Below are 25,300 nucleotides of genomic sequence, written 5' to 3' on the forward strand. Positions count from 1 at the left end.
TGCAAATGCTCAACCATCATTTTTACCAGCCAGGCAGGTAAAATACCGTCCAGGCGGCAACCCTAGGCACAGGTTACATAGCACATAACAGATAGTGGACAGGGCTTATCTGTTAAATGCTATGTAACCTGTGTTTTTTTTGGTGTTACTGTTCCTAATGTATTTTCCATGTTGATTAAAAAAGTACACAGTATACAAAGCATTTTATCACTGGCAAATCCATCCTTTGGTTATTCTAAAGCAAAATCAAAGTTAAACAACATAAACCAAAAACAATTGGAAAACCTAAAACAACTTATATATTAATTGAAGCTGGCATATAGCTGTAGAATAGCTGTTAAACACAATCCAAAATTAACTAAAGTATTGTTCTAAGAAACAGACTTGCTTCTGCCGTATCCTCCTTCATAGAAGCTCTTAAATCTAATTTGATTATTTTCAGCATCGGAGTCGGTACATTTTTGGGACTCCGACTCCAGATACCCAAACTCCACAGCTCTGGTTCCCTCATGTATAATTAACAGTTCGACTAAACCTGTTTTTTTGGGTGTGCAGCAGAGATGTTAATTAACCCCATTTCATGAGTGTGATAATGATTCACTTTGGGTATTTTGAGACCTTATTTCATGGAACCATTTAGAATAAAGAGGAATTCGATTTAAAATAATTCCAGAACTGGATCCTTATCACACTCATGCCTTGGGATTAGTTGACATCCCCAAAAAATAGAGGCCTTCCTATATATTTATCTTTTTTACTATTAATAGGGGAAAAAGATAAATAAATAGGAAGGCCGGTATTTTTTTCCAGAAAAGTGGCAACCTGTGTCTTTTTTGGTGTTATTTCTTTTTTCCAGCTTGAATGGCTGCCCCCTTAGCTACACAGCAGCTTTTTTATATAAACACACCAGTTTTACCAGTGCAGAGCAACAGTACATTACATTTTAATTACTTGATACACTTTCAGTTTTTAGTCTGTTTCTTTAACAGTCGGAGGTACCATAAACCGAGAAGTTGGAGTCGAAGGATTCATGTACCAACTCGACAGCCCTGGAGGGAACTATATGATGTACATTAAATCTTGCCTTACAACAATATTCTCTCCATATACTAGTGATGCACCAAATCCAGGATTCATTTTGGAATTAAGCCTTTTTTTAGCACGATATGAATTCATGTGATGAGCCTTTTCATCACTTAAACAAGGAAATTGTAATTTGTTTTTCTTTTTAACCCTGCCCTTACCCAAATTTGCACATATGCAGATTAGGGTTCGGAATCAGCCGAATCAATCATGAACAATTCAACTAAATCCCAAACTAGTGGATTCAGTGCAACCCTATCATATACAGAAGCCCATGGCTTACCCTAGCAAAGATGTCTGTCCCAAGGAGCGTCTGTAACAGCAGAGGGAGTTGTGCATCCAGGTGGAGCTTGTGGCAGAGGTCTGTTAACTCTTCTTTGTCTAGGTACCCAGTCCCTGTAGTGTCACAGCTGTTAAACACACCCAGGAGTTGGGATACATATTTATTCTCTTCTTCCTTGTCCATCCCATAGCAAAGGACAGTAGATCTGCATGTAAAGCACAATAAGCATGATCATTATTTACCTTCTCAAAGGAGGTTCAAGTTTAATTCTAACATACTGTCTGATTATTTCGGATATTTTCTTTTGGATGTTCTTAAGATAATGACAAAGATGGATAAGAGAGAGGAAGAAATCAGGACTGGCAGAGATGGATTAGAGGCTGAGTGGCAAGACAAGACTAGAGAAGATCACTTATAGTTCAGAAAAGGCAGAACTGAGGGGAAGGTTTTTTTGCTGTCCTACATAGTAGAGACCCAAATTCAGTGAGGTCACCAAACATGCCCAATTTGATCACTTTGCCCCACCAGGACAGCAATTGCATCATGATTGAGTCCTGTGCACATCCAGTGTTTGACTGGGGCCTGATGACCCCCAACAAAACCTAACATTAACCCAAAAAGGAACCTGACATTGAGGACCCACTCTAATAGCAATGAGATGTAGGTAAGGCTAAATGTAATTGGTGTCATATAGCCTTATGGTGGAAATAAGAAAGGGCTGACTGGGAATTATCTCAGCTGGGGCCCGATTAGGAGATCATCTGGTACTAACTCTCTAAGGCCAGTGTGATATTGTGCAGACCCATCACAAGAAGACTGCATCAACACCCAACATAATACTTTAAAACATACCCAAAAGATATCTGTCCACAAGAGTGATCAGGCAAACCATAACTTGGCCAAATTGACACTGATCAATAAGTTCACTAGCCAGTGCTAGCCCATGTGTAGCCAACTTTAGAGTTGAGGAACGTCAGGATTGCATTGGAGTGGAAGAAAGGCAGTACTGGAAGACAAGGGGTAAGGGCAAGGCATGACTGGATTATATAAAATTGCAGAGAGAAAGGCAGAACTGGGGGAAATGAGTGGTAAAGCAGAAAAGAAGAGATGGATTAGTGGGGGGGTTTGCAATGCTGGACTGGAGGAATTAGAGGAGTGCCCATACTTTACTAAGGTCTGCTTTTAGTGATGTTGTCCCATTATGATCTACATCCTTAAAAGCATTGTTAGCATTCTGGAAAATTACTACTTCAAATGATTAAATTAAATTAAAATTATTACTTCAATATTGATTAATAGGAAAATGTATATTGCTTTATTTAACAAACATCTAGCTCTTATGTGACCATAACATAATAAATAACTGAATGAGAGCATGAAACAGGAAGGTGATTTAGACAAGCTGTTTGTTCACAGAGTTTTGAGATCTCCTCATCACCAGCTAAAGGTTGGGCACCTCTGAATTAGAGGCTGAAAGGTAAGACTTGATTAAATAATATAGAAAGAGAAACTGTTGGCAAGGAGGAAGCAGCTGACAGATTTGATCTGAAATATGCACCTTGAAAGCTACACCACCCCAGCCTTAACAGCTTTATACAGCCCTAAGAATGCTAGATTCTATTCTTTGTTCTTTTATGAATAGCATCCATCTTTCATTTCAGTACATACAAAAAAAATGTTCCTGAGATTTAGTATTCTGTTTACGCTAACATAACCAGGCCTCTTGAAACACGTCCAAACAAGAATACAAAAACAGATAAAATAACGTAAGAAATCCAATCATATACACAGTATGTAAATCGACCAGGAGATGTACCTGAGAAAGGTTTAGTACCGATATCCTATTCTGCTGCATACAGGGTTTTAAAAGTAATATACTGAAAATAAATGAAGTCCATTCATTTGATCTCAGTTCTTTGGTTGCAGCTTTCATTAGCTATTTCACAGGTTACCCAAACCTGATTAACTGCTATATTAACAAGTAAGATGACACTGCTAACCTGGTCACGCACGCCAATATGGTTGGGCAGTTCAGGCAATTTCCAGTGAAGGTCCCTCGGCAGCATCTGAGTGATGCCATCTTATTATCCCTCTGGGGGGCAGCCAGTATAGGGAGAACATTACTTTTATCCAAAAATAACGGAGGCTACTTCTTTGTGCTGTATCCCTTTAGAATTGTTCATTCTTCCCAATGGTCAAATAAGCAAATCAGAGGACTTTGTCCTTCCATGTTTGTGACCAAATTATCCATGATTCATTAGTTCAGTCTGCAGTGCATCACTAGGGAACCAGGCAGGACATATCCAACTAATGTCAAATTATAAAATAAGCACCACCCTATCACAAACACCAATTTAGAGCCAAATTACGCATAGGCCATCTCCTGTTGACTTCATTTTATCCAAATAATCCAAATTTTCAGAAATTATTTCCTTTTTTTCTCTAATAATAAAACAGTATCTAGTAAATGATTCCTACTAATATAAAATTAATCCTTATTGGAGGCAAAACCAGCCTGTTGGGTTTATTTAATGTGATTTTCTAGTAGAATTAGGGTATGAAGATTCAAATTATGGAAAGTTCCATTTATATTTTTAACTGAGAGGAAAAGGGCATTTCATAGCACTAATGGGAAGGAATATGTACAGCTACTGTACCTATTATCTAGAATGTCTCTATAGTAGGTTTACACTCATTAGCCACACTTTTTGTATAGCCAGACTATGTGTTTCCCTGGAAGCTCCGTCCCTGGCCTCCTCTTATAAATCACAATTTTGTCGAAGTATGGGAATCACACGCTGTAGGCAGAATAACTGCATTTAAGATTTATTAAATTTCCACACAACATGTTTCGGGCACCAAGGCCCTTTATCAACACTTCATGTTGTGTGGAAATTTAATAAATCTTAAAGGCAGTTATTCTGCCTACAGCGTGCGATTCCCATACTTCGACAAAATTGCTATTATCTAGAATGCTCTGGACCTTGGGTCTACCTGTAATTTGGATCTCCATATATTAAGTCTACGTAAAATTACAGTAAACAATAAATAAACCCAAACAGGACTGCTTTTCCTCAGATTAATTATTTCTTAGTTTGGATCAAGTTCAAGATATGGTCTCTTTATTACAGAGAAAAAGGAAATCAATTTAAAAAATCTGAATTATTTGATTAAAATGTAGTGTATGGGAGACAGCCTTCTCGTAATTCGGAGCTTTCTGGATATTGGTTTTCTGGATAACGCATCCCATACTTGTATATAATTTTGCTGCCTGGGAATATAGTATTATTCATGGGAATTGTTTTTGAACACAATTGCTAAATTGCACCAGTGCAGTTGCCATTAACAACCAATCCACAATTGCTTTCCGACAGTCTACTGCAAGTAAGAAAATAAAAGCAGAAATCGGATTGGTTGCTATAGATAACGGAGATAACTGCTCTTGTCCAAGTTGGCGCACAGGAAAACTTTTCCCAATGAGTTACTTGAACAGACACAGATTTTAGGTCCCTAAACCTTGGGAATAAAGCTGGCCATAGATGCACAAATTTGATTCTTTGTGCAATGAACGCTTGTTTTTTCTGTCTAACAATCTACCATTAAACATTAAACTACTTAAATAAAGTAGTAAAAAGAAAAAAATCAGACAATGTTCTGGCCATTAATTGACAGACAGCAATCATACGAAAGTTTATGTCCGACAAATAGTAGTGAGTCTCCCACTGCATAAAATGCAGAGATATTATTGTTAGCCAATTTAAATCTTTTAAACCTGTCCAATCACTATGGTATGAAAAATGTTGGGATATTCCACTTCGGAAGCAGACCGTCGTTTTCAGGCACATGCGCAGCTGGAGTAATATTCCGGTCCCAAACAACTACGCATGCACTGAAAAATTACTTTTGGAAATCACCGTGACTTTCATGCATGCGCAGTTGTCCGGGAGCAGAATATTCCTCCAACTGCGCATGCCCCGAAAACGACGGTCTGCTTCTGAAATTTAACGAAGAAAAGAAGATGGCGGCCGTGAACTCCTGAGGACAGAATCTGCACCGTGGGGTATGTAAAACGTTAGGGGCATTTGCCCCGGATACCAGGTAGGTTGGGGTGGGAGGAGGGAGGGGGGATCTACGTAAGGGTAGGTGGGTAGGATTTTTTATGTTACGGATTGAATTCTCCTTTAAGAACTGTTTACAAGGGTTGTTCATCTTTAAAATGACTTATGTATGTATGTAGAGAGTGCTATTTTGAAACAATTTGCAGTTTTTCATTTGATTACTGGGGTTTCTTTTGTAATTATTCAGCTTTTGCAGCTCTCCAATTTGGAATTTCAGTAACCGGTTGCTAGGGTCAAACTTATCCTAGCAACCAAGTAGTTAGCTCTCGTAGCAACCAGTTTGAATGAGAGAATGGAATATGATTAGGAGAAGGCCTGAATAGAAAGGCAACATAAAAACACAACCTCTTGAAATTTCTTGAAATGGTACTTGTTAGAAAAATAAAAAACTTGTTTTCAAATTTTGTTCAACATATTGAAGTTACTACAAAGAGAGCTACAAAACTAGGAAAGTTACCTTTAAACAGACTTTACTGAGGGGGTTAACGTATTTCATGCTGCCTCAGCAGATTTTTCCCCCTGCACACCACCAAATCTTGGTTTAACTTACTATAAACCCACAGACCCAATATAAACACTGGGCTCCAACAAGAGGACGGTGTGGGGGGGAGGGTGGATGGATTTAAAGTAAAATCGCTCTCTGCTAAACGCACGTCTATGCTATAATAAGCTCTGTACAGCATCTCTTAATTCAAAACGGAGCATAAGGGACAAACAACAGAAACATTCCTCACATTGTGCTGCGGTGAATGGAAAAATGTGATGGATGTAAGTTAGGGAAGGAAAACTGCAGCAAAGAAATGAGAGAAGAGTTTTCATGCTTCAGTTAGTCACTAAAGCAGTGAAAATAAGTCAGCCTCATCCCAAACACAAATAAAGCACCCGTGCTCGAGGGTAACCTTTGCAGCCAGGCAGTAGGCGCCGGAATATATTACCACTCACATGTACTGTATGTCAGATAAGGTTTAAAAGCAGTTATTTTTGTTCAGTAACTTTGCAGTTTGGAGTTCTATCGGGGTTGCTAGGGTCCAGTTTACCACCAGGCAGTGGTGTGAATCAAAAACTTGAAGATGAATAGGACAGGCCTGAAGAGAAAGATAAGTAATAAAAAGTAACAATAAAACTGTAGCCTTAAAGGGATACTGTCATGGAAAAACATGTTTTTTTCAAAATGCATTCGTTAATAGTGCTGCTCCAGCAGAATTCTGCAATGAAATCCATTTTTCAAAAGAGCAAACAGATTTTTGTATATTTAATTTTGAAATCAGACATGCGGCTAGACATATTGTCAGTTTCCCAGCTGCCCCCAGTCATACACTGGGCAATAAGCTGCCGTCTTTGTCTTTCAGCAGCTTTTCTTGGCCCATGTATGGCAATAGCAACAAAGCAATAGCTTTTTGGCTGCAAGGGTCAGAGACCCCTTCTGAAAGTTGAGAAGAGGCTGGAAAATAACTCAAAAACTATGATAAATTTTGTAAACAATGAAGACCGGTTAAAAAGTTCCTAAGAAAAGGCCATTCTATAACATACTAAATACCTAAAGTATAATAGGACTAATAGGGTTGTTTCAGTATCAGAAAGGACCTTCCATCGAATTTATTAGAGCAGAAAGTCAATTCTGCTACAGGGCAATTCTCCATAGGTTGGAGTACTATTTGCTTTTGTACCAGGGAGGGTTGTGCTAATGTTTTCAAAAACAATTGTTGGTTCTTCTTAAGTAGTGACACCGACACAATCTTAGCAACTAAAGGAGCAGTCAGTATCACTTAACCCATTCCCTGCCAAAAATTAAGAATCTATGCTGCTTGCAAGGAAGTGACATCGTGCCCACAAAGCAAATTTAATAAAATGTAATGTTTACGGGTTATATTTAAAGGGGGTTGTTCACCTTTGAGATATATTTTAGTATGATGTAGAGAGTGACATTCTGAGGCAAAATTGCAATTTGTTTTCATTTTTTATTATTGAAGGTTTTTGAGGTATTAAGCTTTTAATCAGCAGCTCTTCATTTTGCATCTTAAGCAGTCTGGTAGCTAGGGTCCAAATTACCCTAGCAACCATGAATTTATTTGAATAAGAGACTGGAATATGAATAGGAAAGGGCCTGAATAGAAGGATCAGTAATAAAAAGTAACAATAATAATACATTTGTAGCCTTACAGAGCAATTGTTTTTTAGAAGGGGTCAGCAACGCCCTTTTGAAAGCAGCAAAGAGTCAGAAAAAAAGGCAAATGAAATAACTATAAAACTATATAAAAAAATAAAATAATGAAAACCAATTGAAAAGTTGCTTAGAAACAGCCGTTCTATAACATATAAAAGTTACCTTAAAGGTGAACCACCCCTTTAAATGATTAAGGAAAAAAACACACACTGCCCTGTGGAAAAGGGTTAAACTCTTTATAGAGAAGGGCTGTGAAAATGCTGTCCATAAGGAGCTAGTGCAGGGACACAATAACAAAACACTGAGTTACAGTCGTGTTAATCTTCAGAAGCCAAAAGAAAAAAAAAATGCATAAACCAAAAAGCCCCTTGTCCCATCTGTTGTCCATGACTAAGCCAGAGCCAGATCAGCGATCAACTCATTACACCACCATATTAATTCCAAATGATTTTTGCTATCTGCTGAATAAACTATTTTTATTTATGAAACAAATGAGAAACCTTCTACAGAGATCAAACTGTGCAATATCTGCCCCAAAAGAGTCAACAAGAACATTAGCAATGTCATAAGCCCCAGCTAAAAGCCAACAACAATACTGCTGCTTAGATGTATTTAATGTAATGAGGAGCTTGTTCCAATTCTGATGCAGACTATACATCATTGGGGCTAATTTATAAACACTCTGCAAACATAGATAGATTGCACTGGGACCAATAAAGATTTTTTAACCTGGCCGATCAATTTCCTGACAGATGTCGGCCGAAAAATCGTACGATCGTTCGAATCCCACTAACTGCACGATAATTTCAAAGGATTGGTCGGACTTCGCTAAAATCGGTCGTTCGGCAAGAGAAATCTTTGCGTCTATGGGGAGCTTAACACCCAAGAATAGCCCAGAATAGAGTTTGCCTACTTAAAACAGTTTCAAAAACTGATACATTACTGAAAGCAGTAAATGTTGAGTAGAATTATACTGGGAAGTAATGTTTATTTTCCAGCTGGCTATTTCATAAATTTCCATTTGCAATTACACATGCCATAATCTTCTAACAAATATAAGTGGCAATACTGATGCAAGTGACTTTATTATGTTATATGAATGTAATTGGAACCTTAGATTGTAAGCTCCAAAGGGGCAGGGGCTGGTGTGAGTGATGTATAATCTCTGTAAGGCACTGAATAAACGTGTCAGTACTATATAAATAAGGATATTAATAACAATAAGCTTCTACTGAATGGCATCATACGGACAGTCGGCACAAGCTCACAACAGGTGAAATAACTTGGCCCCCAGCCCAAATAATAGGCAAGCTTTAACTTGCCCAGCAATTCATTTAGGAAGAAAATTCTCTCCACATAAGGATCATTAACTTGTCACCGTGTTGCCACACATCATGATGGCAACAGTTACTTATTAAGCACTGCTCTGTTTGCCTGGGCTTCTCGTTCCGTAAAAGATGTTGTTATAATAAGCTTTTTATGTATTCAGCAGGAAATTAGAATACAATTGCCCCATGCTGAACAAGTTGACCCTTGTTCTTATGTGTATCTCAATCTGAATATTCTGATTATTTTCCAGTTCTGCCAGAATGAATTTAAAGGTTTAGTCAACCCCAAAAATTATTTGTAAAAACAATTGCTATTGAAAGCAGCATTTGCTTAACTCCTGGTTTTTAATTTTTAAACAATGTTGAAAAAGTCTTAGCTCCCCAGACAGGTCTGTTAATCAGCTGCCTTGTCTATTGTATCAACAGTCTGAGCCATCCGGAGAGAAAATAGAAAGGGACAATCACTGCTTTTAATAGCCATACATATATAAATAACTTTCATAGAACTTAGAATTCATAGAACATTTATAAAGAATGTATATTCGAAAGTTGCTCAAAATTATGTTTTCTGTTATTAGACAATTTTTTTAGGGGGGTTGACTTGCCCTTTAAAGGAGAAACAAACCCGTACCTTGCATAGACCAACCTCCCTCCTCCCCCACAACCTAACTGCCCCCCTGGGCAAATGCCCCTAATTTTTTTACTTATCCCTCCATGCAGATCTGGCCTCAGGAGTTCACGGGTGCCATCTTCTTTCTTTGCGCAGTTGGAGCAAATTTCCGGTCACAAACAACTGTGCATGCGCCGAAAGTCACGTAAATTTCGTTTGTGTCGGGAAATTTACTCCAACTGCGCTTGTGCCGAAACTCTGCTCAGATTCCATAAAAGACCGAAAAAAGAAGATGGCGCCCGTGAACTCCCGAGGCAAGATCTGCACTGAGGGGTAAGTAAAAAATTAGGGGCATTTGCCCAGGGGGGCAGTTACGCTTACTGGAAAGAGGGAGGTTGGTATACGCAGGGTAGGGGGTAGGTTTTTTTTTATAGTACGGATTTGTTTCTCCTTTAATGAGAGTAACATGCACCTTAACAAACTACTACTTATATCCTCTAGTTTCCTCTAATTTTCTTCTCTCTCTGCCCCTGGAAGCATTGTTTTCGCTCTGATACAGGCAGATGTAGCGGATTTAGGTGCAAAAATGCAACATTTTGCATTTTACACTAAAATCCATCTTGCCTGAAGAAAAGAAGGATTCTCAGCTTGTGGAAAATCAGCAACTGTAGCCCTCATCTGGCCCTAGGCTAATCTTCCCTGCAAATCACTGAGTTGCAATGAGCAAGACAGCCATCTGCAAATTGACTTAGATACAATTAGGAGGTTGGTAGAATCAAAAGGCTTCTAAAATACCATGAAAGTGACAGGGGACACTTCATAAATGAAACAATAAAGCTGGCCATAGATGTAATGATTTTTAAAGATCCAATTGTCATCGTGAGACCACGATTATCTCGAAACGATCATACGATTGTAAGAATTGTCCATCAACTAAAAAGACCAATTTGCCAGGAAAACAAAGGGTAGCTGCCAGCTTGGCCCTGCAAACATAGATAGATTGCACTGGGAATGATAAAGATTTTTTAACCTGGCCGATCAAGTTTCTGGCAGATGTCAGCCGAAAAATCGTAAGATGTACGATGGTTCGAATTCGAACTTCACGATAATTTCGAAGGATCGGTCGGACTTCGCTAAAATCTTTGCATCTTTGGGGAGCCGATCATTTTGAACATATTTTGCCAGCAAGCAACTAATCAATGTTTTCCTGCATGCTGTTCTGCAATTACACTTGGGATAAGTATACTTTAGAAGTATGACAAGCTTGTCCTTTTGTACTTAACCTGGAGAGCAGATATAAAAATTTGCATTCTTAAGCTGGCCATAGATGCAAAGATCCAATCATACGAATCATCGTACGATCTGACTTTCCCATCTCACTAACCATTCAGATCAAATAAAGTACAAAAGAATAGATCAGCCGATGTTCTGCGAAAGTTATGTCCGACAAAAGCTAGTGACAGTCTCCCACTGAAAATCGTACAATCGGCAATACATGCAGAGATATTATCGGCAGCCAACAGAAATCTTTTAACCTGTCTGATCGACCAAACGACCGATCTCCGCTGGACGAAAAATGACGGGACTTTCCACACACGGTCCGAAAAGTATGGCCAGCTTTAGTTTCTTCATTGAGTAAACTGGGATTACTAACCCAGTTAAGCAATATTCTCTTGACATGCTGAGAAGTTATAAATATCACGGTAATGACAGAGCAAACGTTACAGCAAACACATCATGGAAAGTTGTCTGGAAGTACATGGTACTTTTTTAAGAAAAAAGTGAGAAAGCCGACTGCATGGGGCTGTGCAATGTGATTTACATTGTAACAAATTAGCAACAATTCCCAACAGAAATGCGTAAATGTAGCCATGACCCTGTCTATATGAACACTCCAGTTAAAATAATTAATCTTTATTACAACACACAATAACAGACTTGGTTAAAATTAATTAAAACACAACGTATCCCCCAGAAAACAGTGGTGCCCAAGCTCCCCACTCTAAAGGTGGCTATAGACGCACTGATAATATCGTACAAAAAAAATTTCGTACAATATTCGGCGCGTGTATGGTCGGAGATGAGCTAGACGATATCGGCAGAAGACTTGGATATCGGTCAGCTCTTTGATCCAGCCAGGTGGAAAATTTGGATCGGGCACTTGTAAAGGCACCCGAACATCGCCCATTGTTAGTGCTGAATTGTAAGATATAGGAAGAATTCTATTGTTTATACCTGTATATCTGACAATTCAGTTCTACACGTGTGTTGAAACAAACAATCTTTCTTGGAAAGATATTTTTAATAAATAATTTTTAATAAATAATTTAATTAACCTTAAGCACTGCTGATTTTCCTGTATCGGTCCAGAACCAGTTGGTTCCTAGACACACAGCTGTATCCACATGCACCCAAATTATTATTATATATGTACATATTCACCCAAACTGAGTGTTTAGGTGTATCTAGGACAAAAGGCCAATACATCCTAATTCTCATCCTAACTAGCCTTCAAGTTGATCCCCCCTCTGTCATTCCTATAAGTTCCCCCAGGGAGGACAGCGCAAGATTGGGAAGCACTGCCCGTGAGTGTGTGTAACAACAGCAATATTGCTTCTTGGCCTTTTGGCCAAAATCAAGGATACTATGAGTTCTTATCAGTTTAACATTGGAGATAACGCCAACCTCACTGATGGTACAATAAAACACTTGCTTGTGTGAGTCGAGTTGCTTGCATTAAAGTCCAAGCTTTTTTGCACCCCAGGATTTGCACCACTGGGGTGCCGAAATTCACAGGACTGCACCTTTTTTCTGTGATTTTATGGCACTATGCACACTTTTATGCAGCACTTGCTCCTTTAACCCCAGACTTTTGGCAATGGTAGTAAGGACATTTTTAAAATCCATCCAGTGCCATAGCCTTTGGGTTAGATGCACGGAATCTAGGGGGAAATGTGTGGCCATTAGGCTCCTTCTTCCCTCGCCATGGGAGCATACTGATTTGGGACCTATTCAGAGATCTACTTGTTATCCTGCCCCCTTATAAGCCTTTTGGCTGGAGGGGAAAGGAAAAAGGGACCCCCTAGCCTTGAGGTGAAGGGGGGCTGAAGACCACTGCGCCCTGTCCATGTCTTTAGGCCTGGGGGTAAAAGGGTTCCACCTAGCTTCAGTGAAGGGGAGCTTGAAAATTCAGGATCATTTTTGCACCTTTTGGCCAGGTGACCCGGAGTTTGGACTTAGCCTTTTTTTATGTGTAAATAACAGCACCGTTAATGCACTGTGTATTTGAACTTTTTGCACTTTAAGTGAACGAAACACGCTCGGGCTTCAATCGCTCACTTAAACCCTCATAACAATCCAACTGGAAAAAAATTGAGGTGCACAAGCATCCAACTATCCTGTACAATGAACCAATTCTTCCTGAAATAATTGGCCCAAATCAATCCTGAATAGTGAGTTAAGCTGGTATGCACTTACCCCAAAAGATCATCACCCTAATAAAGGGCTGATCCGAAATGCCACATTGTTGTTGGAAGGGGTGTTAAAAAAAACCTATCCTTACTCGCCCCAGGTGCAGTTATTTTTCCATGTGCTTTTTGGTTGCCTGCTTCCCTGACAATTCAAGCACCTGGCCTTAACATCTGTTTATCAGATGCAAATTTGTTCTAGAAAGATGGAGGGATAACAGGTGCTGTCATTTCTGCATGCACCATTGGAAGAATACAGTCAGTGTCACTGCAGAGATATAAGTTAAAGAAAGAACTCAAACAACAAATTGTCACTTACAAGGAGCTAGAATGAGATCTGTTAAGTCTCGGAAAACCACATAGACTGGAAGGGACATAATTTAATCTCTAAATCAGGGATCCCCAACCTTTTGAAGCCGTGAGCAACATTCAGAAGTAAAAGGAGTTTGAAAAATGTTGTTGGGGTGCCAAATAAGTGTTGTGATTGGCCATTTGGTAGCCCCTATGTGAATTGTCAACCTACATTGAGGCTCTGTTTGGCAGTGCACCTGGTTTTTATACAACCAAAACTTGCCTCCATGCCTGGAATTCAAAAATAAGCTCCTGCTTTGAGGCCACTGGGAGCAACATCCAAAGGGTTGGAGAGCAACATGTTGCTCACGAGCTACTGGTTGGGGATCACTGCTCTAAATGAATCCTATTTTCCCTTTAGGGTGGAGAAACCAAAATGTCAATATTCATTATGCTTAAGTTTCATAATTTTATTTTTTTCAGGTTTAAGCAGAATTTGAATGCTTTTTGGGTTCAAGTCCCTTTTTTTGTCCAACATTTGCCCTAGCTCACCTGTAGCTCAGAACAAAAAAGATTGTAAGCTCATTTGGGCAGGGCCATTTATAGCTCTTGTATCAGTTATTGGTTGTTATTATACATAAATCTGCATGTTCAATGTATACACCCATTTATTGAAAAGAGGTATGAAATATGTAGGCACTTTATAAATATGTTATGGGGTGGTTCACCCTTATGTTAACTTTTAGTATGTTAGCATGGCTAATCCTAAGCAACATTTCACTTGACCTTTTTTTTTTAATCATTTCTTAATTTTCTTCTTTTCATCTTTTAAATGGGGGTCACTGACCCCATCTAAAATAAATGTTATTAACCTATATTTATGCTTGCTTATTTCCATGTATATATGCACTTCTTTCTTTCAGTCGTGTGTGATTCTAGCTCTGTCTTACCCAAAAAATATATATTTTCTTCCATACCATAACACAGCAGTGTGCCTTAACATTTGGCACCCTCGTGGATTTCCTTCTCCTTTAACACTATGAAATTAATATTATGAAAACTGGATCATGTGGCTATACTGGTAATACATGTTAAAAAAAGGAATTATTTCCCAGTGCTATTTTGGGGGGATGATTATGTCCCTTTACAATAGACCACAAACGATAACTGAAGGTTTGCTTACATGGGAGTTAGTCAACATAACCAAACCATTGTGTCTAAATAAAGCTGTGCTTGTAGCAGTTCTGATTAATAAGACAGATGGGCACCTTTATATTTTCTTCACAAAGCAAGAGTTTATCAGCTAAACCAGCAACCAGCTAAGTACTGCACGCTGGAAAGGAACAAAGTAAGAGAGACAATGAGATTGCCTCTAGTTTTATTAGGCTTATTTTACAATTTGGCTGCCCTTTTCACTAAAGACAATAAGAGAAACCGTAGTATCTCAAAAAAAGAAAAAAGAAACCCAAGCCAATAAGCCGTGCGCTCACTGTTCAATCACTTTAACGAGACTAACGAGAGAGAAAAAAAACTTTAAAACATAGGAATAAAGTGAATCATGCACTAGGGATGCGCCAGATGTAGGAAGTGGTTGGATCTATTTAAGCTGGCCATAGATGTGCATCTAACCATTCAGAATAAGTAAAGTAGTAGTAGTAGTAGTAAAAATAACAAATCAAATGATTTTCTGGCCATGAATTGACGGACAGCAATCTTATAAAAGTTATATCCGACTAATAGTTGTGACAGTCACCCATTGATATCATCAGATAGGCAGCACAAGCAGATATTATCATTAGCCAATCTGATCAACTAAACGGCCGATCACAATGGCACGAAAAATGTTGGAACGATCCACACACGGTCCTAAAATCATAAGAACCTTTGCTTCGTATGGCTATATCTTTGCGTCAGCTTTACATTCATTGAAATCACGACTTAATCAATTTGATCCCCTCCAGCCTTTTGCAATCTGATTTTTCTAAGAGGAACAATTGGTCGTTGCAGTACTTTTTATTTTTCCAATATGCTATGATTTGTAGCCTGTGGTAAATCTGTGCTACTGTAGGCAACAAATCTTTTGAAAACTCTTTCCCCCCTGGGAATTATGTAAATTGCCGGTATGGAAACACTCGTTACTACGTTTTTCTCCATAAGAAGCAACTTCTAACGATGCATATGCTTTCCCACCGGTGATTTCCTTTATTGATGGTGGGAAAGCATTTACAGGAGATCTGTCACCCGCTGTAGAGCATATTTATTGAGGTTAACAAATTTCCCCATGTGTTATCACCCTAAAGCTGGCCACAGACGCAAAGATCCGATCGTACAAATCAACCTATGATCGGACTTTCGCTCTCCCGACCTGCCACTAACCATAAAGATCAAAGTCTTACCATTCAGAAGTAGTAAGAACAGATGAGCCTATGTTCTGCCCCTGACAACAATCTTATGATAGTTATGTCCATGTGACAAAGCTAGTGACAGTCTCCCTCTGAAAATCGTACGATCGGCAATACACGCAGAGATATTACCCGCAACCGAAAGAAATTTTCTAACCTGTCCGATCGACCAAATGACCGTTCTCCGCCAGATGAAAGATGTCAGGACTCTCCACTCACGGTCCGAATATCGTACGAATCCTCGATTTGTACGATCGGATCTTTGCGTCTATGGCCAGCTTAAGGCAGTGGTGTAACTTAACACCAGCGCATCCTACACCCTGTCCCCCACCCCCCAGATCTGGCTGGCGTGCTGCCAGCATTGAAAAATTTTCCCCTGCCCTGACGCCCATGATAAGACTTATCGCAACTCCAGCGGGTCCTTAAGGTGTGCGGGCCCAAATGTAATCGCCACTGCCCTAAAGCTTTTGTCACAATTTTTTTGTGACAAAAGCCTTTTTTTGTGACAAAAGTGCCGGTCTCATTCCGAAGATTACTGTAACCGTACCGATTACCGGCTGAAGATGGCGCCCATGAACTCCGCTGGACAGAATCTGCATGGTAGGGTAAGTAAAGAGTTAGGGGAAGCTAGTATATGCAGGGTAGGGGGTTTTTTTTATTAAGGGTTTGTTTCTCCTTTAAGAAAATAAAAGCAAACTGTCTGGTTGGTCTATGCATTTAAGCACCAATTTTAATCACTTAAAGCTGACCATATACCGGTATATGGAAATCCATTCGTTTGGCAAGGTTGCAGATTTCTCCCTTATATGACCACCTTTCGGTGGGCAATATTGGGCTGATCTGATTGTAGGCCCTAGGGTCCAACGATCAGATCATAACAAGGAGAAAACGGGCAGTCAGATCGAGGTCTGCATCAACGAACTAATGCAGTCCTCGTTCTGACTGGGTTTTTAAGCCTGGCTGACCAACACCTGGCCAGATATTGACTGGGGAAGCCCAAGCTTCGGAGGGCCCCATATACTGGACAATAAAATGCCAAGTTAATCTGTCTGCAGTTTATATCTGCCAATGTATAAGGGCCTTAAGTCAGAAAAGTCAAGTTTGTGTAAGATTTTTTTTTTGTTAAGGATTTTTTTTAAATGGACTGTTTCTGTGTTGCTTGTTAAATAGTTATAATATAATTAAGCAAGGTTCTAACCATTTCCTGCAAGGTATTTAACCCTTTTCTTTGATCTATGAAACCTGTTGGCATGTAAACAAATGCACGGCACAATCAGCTATCTGAAATCATAGACTGAGAAAAATAGAAATGTTGCATCATCAAGTGCTTGTCCCCAAAATGTTTGCTGGGATCTCGCTTCAATAAAATAGAAAGAAGTTTTCGGGTTTTTGCAAACGCCTTGTGTGGAGTGTGCCTTTGTATCTATTTTTTCGAGTCTATGGTAAAAAATAATCATTTTCAAGGGGGGTGGCTCTTTAAAAGTTGTTCTGCTTTAAAAGGGTGGTTGATCTTTAAATTAACTTTTAGTATGTTATAGAATTAATAACTTTAAGCAACTTTTCAATTGGCCTTAATTTTTTCTTTGTTATAGTTTCTGAATGATTTGCCTTCTTCTTCTGACTCTGTCCACCTTTTAAATGGGGGTCACTGACCCCATCCATGGTTTGACTACAGCTTTCATCCCACAAACCCTTTGCTCCAGAATCAGCCCCTTCCAGCATGTGGATTCCTGCCAGTTAAAATAACACAGCAGCATTTCATTCCATGTTCTGTTTTCTGTCAGCTTCTTAATATATGACGGCAGAAACCTATGCATGAAGCAGCACAAGATATAAAAAGGTGCCTTAGGGTATCGGCACACGGACAGATTCGGGAGACTAGTCGCCCTGGCGACAAATCTCCTCTTCTTCGGGGCGACAATCTCCCTGAACTGCCTTCTGCTACCTTCCTGCAAGGCTATAATGAAAAATCGCCAGCAGGATGGCACTCGCAGTGCTTCTTGTTCCGAAGTCGCCTCACGAGGAAACTTCGGGCGACTTCGGAAAACGAAGTACCGCGAGTGCCATCTCCATGGACTCCATTTCAATCAAATAATCCAAATTTGAAAAAAACTTTTTTTTCTCTGTAAAAATAGAACCTTGTCCTTCAACTTAGATATAATTAATCCTTATTGGAGGCAAAACAATCCTACTGGGGTTACTTACTGACTAGGGATGTGCGGGTCAGACTTTTCCCGACCTGTACCTGCCCGTCACCCGCGCCCGACTTCTGGGTTCCTTATATAGACCCGCGCCGACCTGACCCGTCAATGAAGTCACAGAAGGGGCGTGAAGAGAGGCGCACGTCTATAAAAGTTCAACCCGGAAGTCAGAAGCCAGCATTTGGAAGGTCGCGTCCCGGAAAGGGGGGCCCGAACCCGTCCGTCCGTGGGTATCGTGCCGACCTGCACATCACTATTACTGACTAAATTATTTTTAAGCAGACTAAATACGAAATATCCCTTATCTGGAAAAAAAAAAAAACAGGTCCTGGGCATTCTGGATTACAGATCCCATACCTTTCTCTGAAGCAGGCGACTGGAACTTAACAGTTTAGAGAGGCTGTGACTGAGAAACACCCAAGGGAAGAAAATTAAGCAAAAACATTTTAATTTCTTATGTACTGTATGAAAATCTAGAAATCTGTACATTTTGATATAAAACACATTTTTACATATGTAGAGATTTAATTATATACAGGTATGGGACCTGTTATCCAAAATGCTCTGGACCTGAGGTTTTCTGGATAACCGATATTTCTGTAATTTGTATCTTCGTACCTTAAGTCTACTAGAAAATCATATAAACATTAAATAAACCCAATAGGTCGGCTTTGCCTCCAATAAGGATTAATTATATCTTAGTTTCGATCAAGTACAGGGTTGTCGCCCTGAAGAAGAGGCGATTTTTCGCTGGGGCGACTAATCTCCCCCAATCTTCTTGTGTGGACTGGCCCTTAGGGTTATATGTTTATTAGATAATAATTCATCATTTAAACACAGTAGTTTATATTGATCATTATAGGTTTGCACAGGGACTAGACACAGTCAAGGGAATAAATACAGATGTGGGCAGGGACTGGAACCACAAAAGGGCCACAAGACCTGGACCAATTAAGAAGTTATGGAAAAAAATAGTATGGATATTAAAGAACACAACCCACAATTCCGCATGCAAGAAGAGTTGTATTGGGCAGATACAGGGGTGGCATTAAGAGGATTTGAAAATGGGTTTATTGGAGAGATAACAAGAAATTTTGCAAAAATGCAACATCTAATGCTAAATACATCTCATAGTTTCCTCTGGGTGACATCACCACAATGAAAGCTGCACTTCCCATAACATATGTACTGCTTTAGAAAATTAATCCAGATTTTAGGCTTTTAGGGTCGCATCTTTTATTCCAGAAGAAAAGGGGATTTGGGAACTCAGACAGTCTGAGACTTTATCCTGAATAATCTGGTGGCATCTGGCCCAGCACTGAGTCTGAAATTTGTAATCTACATGGAGTGTGAGCTGTAGGTCTAATTGTAGTACTACAGATTATTTCACTAATGGGAACTTCAAGGTTATGATGCCTTGGTGAACTACCTGGGTACTACCTTTGTTATATCAAAACAATTAAGGGGCACTAGATGAACCTTCAGAATGATGGGAACCAGGAACTTACTCTGGTATCTAGACAAGTCATGAACTCCTTTGTATTCCTGTATCTAGTAGATGTTTCACCATCAATTAGGGAACTGGTCAATGGATGGCTATGCAGTTAAAATATCATCTCTTTCTATCCACCTCCTATAAGTAGAAAAATAATACCAGACCCCGGGTGTCACCTAAAAATAAAACGTAACGCCCTACTGCTGGCAGTAAAGTGGAAAGTAATTTCTCCTACCGCACACCTGTAGTTCACCAATCCTGCAACTGGTGGTGCGTTTCTTCCGTTGACCTGGCCAGGTCCCTTAGCAACGAATGTGTATAGAAAACGGAGCCGCACACACACTGGTTAATGCAGTCGGGGAGTATCCCCTTTTATTCAGCCACCAAACATTCAACGTTTCGGGGGGGGGGGAACACCCACCCTTCATCAGGCAAACACCCACCCTTCATCAGGCAACTCTTTAGCTCTGCCCTTCTCTTTGTCATCTTCTCCTTTCTCATTCTCCATTCTTCTTTTACCCAGAAAATCCTTGTACTCATGTGTCTTCTCTACATTTGTTTTAGCACTTCCTAGACATTAGGGTCGGACCACAACATTGAATTTCAGTTAGTTGAGAAAGCAGATCCTGCCTCAACCAGTCGGGACTATCTCACTTGCGCATCTCATCCACTACTCTTGGAATTGGCTTGTGGGTGCCAACTGAGAAACATTGTACAGTTATTGGACCTGTTATCCAGAATGCTCGGGACCTAGAGTTTTCCGAAAAATGGATCTTTCCATAATTTGGATCTTCTAGAAAATCAATTGAGCATTAAATAAACCCAATAGGCTGCTTTTGCTTCCAATAAGGATTAATTATATCTTGGGATCAAGTACAAGGTATTGTGTTATTATTACAGAAAAAAAGGAAATCATTTTAAAAAATTTGGATAATTTGAATAAAGTGGAGTCTATGGGAGATGGCCTTTCCATAATTCGGAGCTTTCTGGATAACGCATCCTATGCCTGTAGACAGAAAGACCTACAGATGACTGGAACATGTTTAACATATTAAATTTTATTCAAATATACTGTTCTAATCAGCCAATCAGATTGTGCCAACGTATTGCCAAGTGTATCAACTCACCAGTCAAGTCTTTACAATAAATTCTTTGTTTCTGTTAGATGGAATAGGCAACTGGATGAAAGCCCTAGTTGTTTGAAAATACCCATTGTGTACAGTTATCGACCAAGATCAAAACAGACACCTACATAAACAGCGGATACAAAGTAAAGTGAAAACCAGGCGTGGTTCCTGAATTAATTAAGCAATCAATGCCCCATCATGTATAAAAATGCAAGGCATGCATACCTGCCCAATATTTTGGTAACTGTTGCTTGATGAAGACACTTTAGTGACTACAAAAGATTTCTGGAGCAAGTTTAGTGATGAGGACTGTTGAACTAAGGTTTCACGGAGGACAAAGGGCAAAGTGCTGGGATAGAATTCCGACATAAAGGCATCATCACTTAGCTAGTACGGGAAAAACATCCACTCTACCACCATGAATTCTTCTCAACCAGTTATATCCAGTAACCATTTTATATAACCAGTTTTATAACCAGTACAGCATATCTGCAAATGTTTTGTACATTCACCCACCCAACAAGCATGGGAATTTCTACCACTTCAAAAATGTTTTATACAGGAAACCCATTATCCAAAAGGTTCTGAATTATGGAAAGGTCATCTCCAATAGACTCCATTTTAATCAAATAATTAACTTTTTTTTTTTTTAATTATTGCCTTTTTCTCTGTAATAATAAAACAGTACTTGATCCAACTAAGATATAATTAATCCTTATTGCTGACAAAACAATCCTACTGGGTTTAATCAATGTTTAAAAATTTTTTAGTAGACAAGGTATGGAGATCCCCTTATCTGGAAAACACCATATCTGTGAATAATCTCACATCTAAACTGAGCCTTTGGGAGGAGATGAGATATTTAGCAACTTTGCCCCCCATACTGTAATTCTCTTTGTCCTTACATCGGAAAACCATCACCATCATTACTAAACATCTCTGCTCCACACAAGTTCACTGAAACACAAGACACGACTCAAATCAATATTTTAGTGCTATTTGTCTTCAATATTCAGGGTCTCCTGTGACTGACAACAACGAGCACTTAAGGGGATATTCCCAAAAGTGGAAGAAAGTAAAATTGGAGTAACAACGTTTATTGGTGTTAAGTTGTCTTTAAAGGGGTTGATCACCTTTAACTTTTAGTAGGATATAGAGATATTCTGAGACAATTTGCAATTGGTTTTCGGTTTTTATTATTGGTGGTTTTTGAGTTATTTAGCTTTTTATTCAGCAGCTCTCCACTTTGCAATTTCTGTTATCTGGTTGCTAGGGTCCAAATTACCATAGCAACTATACAATGATTTGAATAAGAAACTGGAACGTGGTTTTTTTTTCTTCTATTTTTTTAACTTTCGTAATGAGATTTTGATTTTGTTTATATAAAGATGCAAAATTGCTTTACTCCAGCTTTTTGACTTTAAAGAAAATGTAATTTCCTAAGGTAAGCGTAGGGTGAGATAGAAAAAAATTCAAGCAACTCTAATTTTGTTGTTTAGTGTTTTACGCATTTTAATCCAATTTAACACCAATTTGTCCCTGTTTTTGTTTGCTTTTGTTTCCCCTATTCAATCTCAGAATAAGACATGTGGGCACAATGGCACCATAGGTAAGGAACAGAGCCACCAATGTCAAACAAAATCAGCCTGAGACCCCCATTCAGCAGCTCCTCTGTTCTCCAAGCAAGGCACAGACACCTGGGGTGGGAGAATATTCACATTTCTATTGCCTCAAGGGGAGATTGACCCTTTGTCTTTGAAAAGGAAGCTCATTCTATTGCCTGGACATATTGTCTGCACAAAGTGTAATAAAAATAAATCGAGATCATTTTTTTTTCTTTTGGCGTGAAAAAATAAAAACTTAATCCACACAACCTAAAGGATAATGGTAAACAAGAAATTTATACTTAAAGGGATTCTTCACATTTAAATTAACTTTTAGGGGTTTTTTTTGGCAAATGTTGAATTTTAGAGCTTTGTGAGCTTTTCTAGACCTCAAATGAACTCACAACTCAAATGGTCTCTAATTTAAGAAAAATCTCGAATGTAAAAAACTGGAATCAGTGTTATGTAGTGGGGTGAAAAACTCGAATACTCGAATTGATTGAGTATTCGAGCAAAACCCACCGAAAAAAACGAGAACATCACGAAGGCTATTAACATCTTCAAATGGTTTAAGGGACCTCTGCCACTGACTCCTACATGATCTCAACAGGTTTTAGATGGTGTATTCGAGATTCGAGATATTTCCAGGGTCGGGGGTATAATATATCTCGAAAAATATTTTTTTTAAAAACTCAACTTGACCTTTGATAAATAACCCCCTTATTATAATGTACAAAGTGATATTCTGAGACAATTTGCAGCAGCTCTCCAGTTTGCAATTTTAGCAATCTCGTTGAGGGGTCCAAATTACCCTAGCAACCATTGGAATATCAATAGGAGAGGGTCTAAATAGAAAAATGAGTTATTCAAAGTAGCAATAACAATACATTTGTAGCCTTAGGGCTCTTACACATGGGCGTTTTTTCCTGGGCTCCCCTGCTTACATGGGTCTGTGTGAATACAGCCCCCTTCAGAATAATTGAGTGTGTTTACTCCGCGCAGGAAAAACCGCCCATGTGTAAAAGTCCTTACAGAGCATTTGTTTCTTTAGATGGGAGTCAGCAGGAAAGAGTAAGAAGAAGGCAAATATTTAAAAATCTATAAACAAATGAAAGCCAATTGAAAAGTTGCTTATAATTAGCCATTCCATAACATACTAAAAGTTAACTTAAAGGTAAACCACCTCTTTAATTACACAGAACGTCTCAGTGGGTGCACTTTCACTTTAAGGAATGGCCTAACACTAAATGGTCCGCAGGAGTAAAATGGAATGGTTATAGTGATCTTTCCTATACAATTCTCTATTAAGGCAAATAACCTGAATATGGCGTGTGTAATTATGTGTCATTAATGTCAGGAACATCAACCTTCCGTCACTACAGCTACATGCACCCTTTAACTGCAGTGCTGGAGGCTGTAGTTCAACAACTACTCCAGGGTCACTGGGTGCATAAAACTGCAGCTCATTACAATCCAGAAGATTTGCACCAATTACCATTTCCATTTCAGATAGATGCTAACATTACACACCATGCCAAATGCTGGGTGGGCATTTGGGATTAGCATTTGAAACGTAAAGGGGGTGTCACTAATTAGCCCAATGAAAGAAAAGATAATTGTATGGAACTTCCCGTGGCTTTTATAGGGGATGTGCACCTTTGAGTTAATTTACAGTATTAAGTAGAGAGTGATATTCTGAGACAATTTGCAACTGGATTTCATTTTGTGGTTTTTGAGTTCTTTAGCTTTTTATTCAGCAGCTTTCCAGTTTGCAGTTTCAGCAGTCTGGTTGCTAGGTTCCAAATTCCCCTAGCAACCATGCATTGATTTCAATAAGGGGCTGGAATATGAATAGGAGAGGCCTGAATAGAAACACATGTAACAATACATTTGAAGCTTTACAAAGCATTTGCTTTTACATGGGGTCAGAGACCCCCACTTGAAAGCTGGACATAAACAAAAGCAAATAATTAAAAAACTATAAATAAAAGAAGACCATTTGAATAACAGCTTAGAAAGGTGAACCAACCGTGGGTATGAAGGTTATATATAAATGCAATTGTTTAAAAGGTTTGTGTGTCTGTCCCTGTCTGTCCTGCTGGTAGTGTTGAAAAACAATAGCAGAATACAGGCTGACATGCTTCTCCTCTGGTCTGTTGGCAGCAGCAGCAAAAGATAAACAGATCTTGGCAACTACAATCATCTTTACTAATAAAAGTAACTGACATGAGTTTCTTTCATTTGTTCTCTTTGTGTTAACTTCCCCTTTAAGAGTTTTAGGTCCCAGCATCCTCACTGAGACTTTCACAGCTGCAATTGCTGCAGGTGTCTGGCACAAATATCAGCTGAATCCCCCGAGACACTACTAGTAGGAGAGAAATAAACATCACCTCTCCGGGCCCTGGTCTGACTTACAACTTAACAGTCAGCCTTTGCGTTACTACAGCTCCCAGCATCCCTCGCGAGCCTTGATGAAGTGGGACGCTGGGAGTAGCTGGTGGGTAGCAGCCCCCGTCCCTGCTGGAAGCTCCCATTATACACACTGGGGGGGGGGGGTAATAAATAATTCCTGCTCTCGTCTTGACACCACAGGGCAGGAATGAAACAGAAGAGGAATAAGTGTTAGAGCGAGAGACAATTACCTCTCCCTTTATCCGTGTGTGCGGGGCATCAGCTGGCCGAGCTCATTCCAGACAATAAGATCGGATGCGCCTCCAGTCTCCAGTGTGGCTTCAGACCAGAACCTTCCAACTTTCCTCAAAGAAAGTGTGCGCTGCCTCCCTTCCCCCTGTATTCACTCACAAGCCCCGCGGCGTAGCATTGGAGAGGGAAAGGAGGAGGCAGGCTGAGCTCTTCCCAAAGAAAGCCTGGGACTGGCTATGCCTCCATCTCCTCCTACTACTGTTCATCCTTCTCCTGCTCTGTCTCCCCCACCCCACTGGAAACCTGACACAATGGATATCTGACACCTTCTCCTGCCTGAACCGTTAGCACTGGCGCCCCCTGCTGGTAATAGCAGAATTGCAACCTGGAATTTCCTAGCTCACCTGGCTGGGAGCAACTAGTTGCTAGTGCTGAACCTGTGCAGCCAGGACCGCCATCAGAAATCGCAGGGCCCCATACGAAA

At 39.6% G+C, this 25,300-nt stretch overlaps 1 protein-coding gene and 1 non-coding gene across 2 annotated transcripts in view; one reads left to right on the top strand and one right to left on the bottom strand.

The window, feature by feature from the left end:
* Positions 1-24,922, bottom strand: part of ninl.L (ninein like L homeolog) — a gene marked incomplete at its 5' end in the record, with an annotated part of 80,966 nt that extends 56,044 nt beyond the window's left edge. The window contains 2 exon segments of the mRNA NM_001092955.1: positions 1,367-1,571; positions 24,816-24,922. Of these exon segments, the coding sequence (NP_001086424.1) occupies positions 1,367-1,549 (183 nt within the window).
* LOC121393976 lies at positions 12,196-12,382 on the top strand. The gene has a single exon (XR_005961437.1). It is a non-coding gene; the product is annotated as a U2 spliceosomal RNA (small nuclear RNA).
* Positions 24,923-25,300: the final 378 nt, after the last annotated feature.

This window comes from Xenopus laevis, chromosome 5L (genome assembly GCF_017654675.1).
Source record: "Xenopus laevis strain J_2021 chromosome 5L, Xenopus_laevis_v10.1, whole genome shotgun sequence".
NCBI lineage: Eukaryota > Metazoa > Chordata > Amphibia > Anura > Pipidae > Xenopus > Xenopus laevis.